This window comes from Nestor notabilis, unplaced genomic scaffold (assembly GCF_000696875.1).
Source record: "Nestor notabilis isolate BGI_N333 unplaced genomic scaffold, ASM69687v1 scaffold8005, whole genome shotgun sequence".
Taxonomy (NCBI): Eukaryota; Metazoa; Chordata; class Aves; order Psittaciformes; family Psittacidae; genus Nestor; species Nestor notabilis.
The window spans coordinates 25,491-29,497 of NW_009928822.1; the positions used below are offsets into that span (position 1 = coordinate 25,491).

Consider the following 4,007-nt stretch of genomic DNA (forward strand, 5'->3'; position numbering starts at 1 on the left):
TCAGAAAGAGTACCTACTCCTGTAACTGGTGTGGACTCAGCTTCATCAATAAATCTAGAGTCAAAAACCACGTAAGTTAATACTTAATTTATACATATGCGTAAGTGTGAACACAGACTGCTACTTAATCCACAACTGAGGCATCCTAATAACCCTGTGGGTTTTTTTTTTCCAAAAGCATAGTGGTAGGTAGAGTGAAATCATCCTGACATAGCCCTTAGTAGAGTTACAAAATTGTTCTTGACCTTTCACGACTTTTTTGGCTTACAGAATTGTGTCTAATCTATGCAGAATTGACTTATGGTTGATTCTCTCTGACTGCAGAAATTGACTTGAGAAAAATGTGAATTGGAAAGCATAAAACAAAATGCCTGACAGTTTATCTTACAGGTTTAATTTAGTGTTAGTCTAAAATGCTGTTCTGCTGAATGGTAGCTACACCTTCAAAATATTATGTAGCAAAAAATGCCTATCACATATTAAGTGGAAGTCATCCTTCCTTTTATACAAAAACTTCATGTCCTTTTATAGAAGTTTGTAGGCATATTAGGATGAGAAATAACAGATATTTGTGAGCCTGAAAATTCAGTGTGATGTTGGTGTTAGTGTAGAACCTAGTTAATTAACTAGATTCTTGTTTATACTTTACTATAGATTTCATGTATAATTTGCAAAGATACCTCAATAGCTCTAGTCTGTGATGGTGGTATGTGAACTGGTTATAGCAGCTCAAATCTAGTGCAGAGCTCTGTCTGAGAAGGCTGTTACTAATCATTACCAGTAACACAATTTCCTCCTAGTATCTACATTTTTCATTTAGCTGTGGAACAAGATAGCTGGGTCTTTTCTGGGTGAAATTTTTGCTTCTGAACATGACATGGCAGGGATTCTGCAGAAGTGATTAAAGCTTGGGGTAATGGTTGACTGCTATGAGGAAAGCTGCATGCTGCTTGCTGGTGAGAGAATTTAAAAATGGGAAATGAGAACAGAACTGAGGATGAGAATCCGCTAAGCAAATGCTTTTAGAGAAGCAGAATCACAAGAGTCTAATGGTACCTGCAGGGATGGTACCTAGTCAAAGGTGATGTAATTGCTTGGCTTTTCCTTATAGAGGGTAGAATATTTTGTAGGGCAGAGGATATCATCATACTTCTTGCAATTGCTGTTCTTTCTGCCATGTCTGTAGCAAATAGGTTCCATTTATTGTTGTTAGTATGTAAATGTATTTTCTGTATATATAGGACCTTAGTTTCACAATTCTGTACTAATTTTTAGAAGGCATTTTATCTCCTCAAATGTGAGTTTTTTAGTTCCTCATAGTGTTCTTACGTTGGTGAGAAACTCTGTGCCTGTTTTGCTAGTTTGTAACTGCTGCATTAAAATCTCAAGACTTGTCTGGAGTCAGATAGCAAGTCATAAGTATATTTAGAGATGTCATAGGTATTTTGGGTTCCCCATTACATCATCGTTCTGTTCTGTGTTCCTAGCTAACCTTAGTTTTGCCAGGATGAGTTTGGAAGTTTGTAGAAAATAGTCTAATATGTAAGTTTCCCAAATGCTTATTTTAAAAGCAACGTAAATGTATAGAGTAAACGTAAAGCCCAGGAAATGAAGTGGTGATGTTTCTCAACCTTAGAAATTGTAGTCTTAATTTTTTTCCTCATGCTTTTTTGCATGTCTTTTAAAATTATTTTGCTACTCTTGCAGTTTGTTATGGGAGGAGACTTTGTTAGATGCCTTGGTAAATTTTTCTGCCACACCCAAAGGACTATTTCTGCTTCATAGCACAGGTGCCATGAATGACTGTGTGAACTTTATGTTTAGCAGTTTATCAAAGAAACTCCAGGTAAGCATTACAGAGTCTGTCTGTACAATTTTACTTTCTTTTAATGATTATAATAAAATAAAAAAGGAAGAAAATAAGAAAAAAAATTCCAGAAACCACTTAGTCACTTCCTTTCTATTTTGTATCACAAAAATGAATTTAAATATAGCTTACCTTTGATATTTCTACTACATTAATTTTAAGTTTATTGGATGTTGCTCATCTTCAGATATAGAGGCATATATTTATTTTTCAGACATTTTACTGTAAAGTTTGAAATGCTAGGAAAAATATTTTTATTTTAAGTGCAAATTTTTCTTGACCACCTTGTTAGATGTTAAATCTAGATATTCTAGACAGTACTTGAAATGCACATATAGGGAGAAGAAGGATAATGTTACAGACATCCTAATGAATGTGTGTAAGAACCATGATACTAATGTTTTTATTCTTTGCTGATGTTGCATGTCTCAGCCATAGTATTTTGTATTTAAATTTTTAGAAGATACTTGATAAAGATGTTTGGTTTGGAATCTGACCCTGGTAAGTCCGTAGAGGCTAGTTTCTCTGAACTGTTCAAGTCTAACCATATAGTGGATTAAATTCTGTAAGTAAGTGTAGGAAAGATCAATGTTTAAGAGATCATTGGAGAGTTTCATGCCTTCTGAATTACTGAGCTTTATATTTGTTACTAACAGACAAATGAATATGAAGAGTTTGGTAATAAAGTGATTGTTACACAAATGGCAACAACACCGTCAGGTGCAGTAGCTCTTCAGAGTTCAGGTAAATTGAAGAATGGTGTTATTATGAATACTTACCTTCTGTAGTCTTGCATATTGGAAGAAGACAGTGAGAAAGATGTTAAATTTCAACTGCAGGGAATAATTACACATTATTAGGAAAGAATGCCTAAATGTCCATTGATTTCTTCTTAATAGAACTTTATTCTTTCCAACTTTTAAGTCATCCACTTATGTTGATGCAGGGTTGTGTTTGTTTTGTTTTGTTTTGTCTTTTTTATTTCCTTAAATTAATCAAAATCTTTACTCCATTGGTTTGGATTTCCAGAAATTTCCTGTATGAGCATGAAGGCATTTATATCTGCAAAAAAAAAAAAAAGTTGCTTAGAATTTGCAAGTGCTTCTTACTGATCTACAAATCAGAATTGATAACTGTTGATTTCTGAAATTTATATATACTTTTCCATGGTTACTGAGTGCTCAAGGAGTGTGAAACTGCAAAGGCCTGAATGTCATTGGTGCTTTTACACAATATTGAGATGGAATTCAGATTGTCTGAATTGACAGCTCTTCTCATATGTCAAGCCATACCACAAAGCCTTCAGATTCATTTCCAGATACCTCAGCTGTTGCCATACCACTCAGTGGTCTAGGTAGTTATGTTAAAACTAGAATCTTACCACTAAATTAAAGCTACTGTCTTAAGTTGCTAAGGAGGTCTATGAGGTACAAAAGCTGCCAAGATTCTCTTTGAGTATCTAGAAATGGCTGGTATTTAATTAAAATGGCTTGACGGAAAGACTCAGAAATGCAGGCAAATTCTGCCAGTCAATGAAACTTATTGCTTGTTGGTTATTTACGCCTCTGGGGTCTTTCAGAAAGCAGGGAGCAGATCCACTTGAGGAGTAACCGATCTGTCTTGTTTATGGTTCTCAGCCAGTTTGCTTCATATGGCCCTTGGCATCAAAGACAAATAATCAGCATTGTGTTTCACCACTGAAAGGAGATTGTAATATACGTGAAGTTTGTGTTAAGCACATAATTTGGGATAGTCATCTAACTCTGAAATCTCCAAACCTTTCTCTTGTGTTTTAAAAGGTAACATTATAAAGTCAGCTAGTAGTGCTTCTCTTAAAAGATTTGTTTAACTTTTCATTGTGGTATGTTTTCATTTATTAATGAGTTATACTAAATCTGTATTTATTTTTAAACCACAGAGACAATGCTAGCTAAGCCTTGATCTGTAGCAGTTAACTTGTTAAAGAAGGTCAGCAGCTCATTTATGTGGAAGATGTATAAATATCATCCTACTCTAGTATAATAGTCTTTGCAAACTGTTGCTGTATAGTTTAGATTTAAGATAAGGAGATAGCTTGACAATGGATTGAGAATGGCAGGGAAAGTACCCCTCAGGCAGTCTGTCTTGCGAAGTTTTAGTC

General features: G+C 34.6%; 1 protein-coding gene across 1 annotated transcript in view; it reads left to right on the plus strand.

The window, feature by feature from the left end:
- The window catches only part of TBC1D32 (TBC1 domain family, member 32), a gene marked incomplete at its 3' end in the record, with an annotated part of 46,219 nt that overhangs the window by 23,375 nt on the left and 18,837 nt on the right, over positions 1–4,007 (plus strand). Inside the window, exons 17-19 of the mRNA XM_010014692.1 lie at positions 1–71; positions 1,708–1,846; positions 2,524–2,611. The exon at positions 1–71 is cut by the window's left edge and continues 1 nt beyond it. Coding sequence (XP_010012994.1) covers positions 1–71; positions 1,708–1,846; positions 2,524–2,611 — 298 coding nt within the window. The remainder of the gene's footprint in view (positions 72–1,707; positions 1,847–2,523; positions 2,612–4,007) is intronic.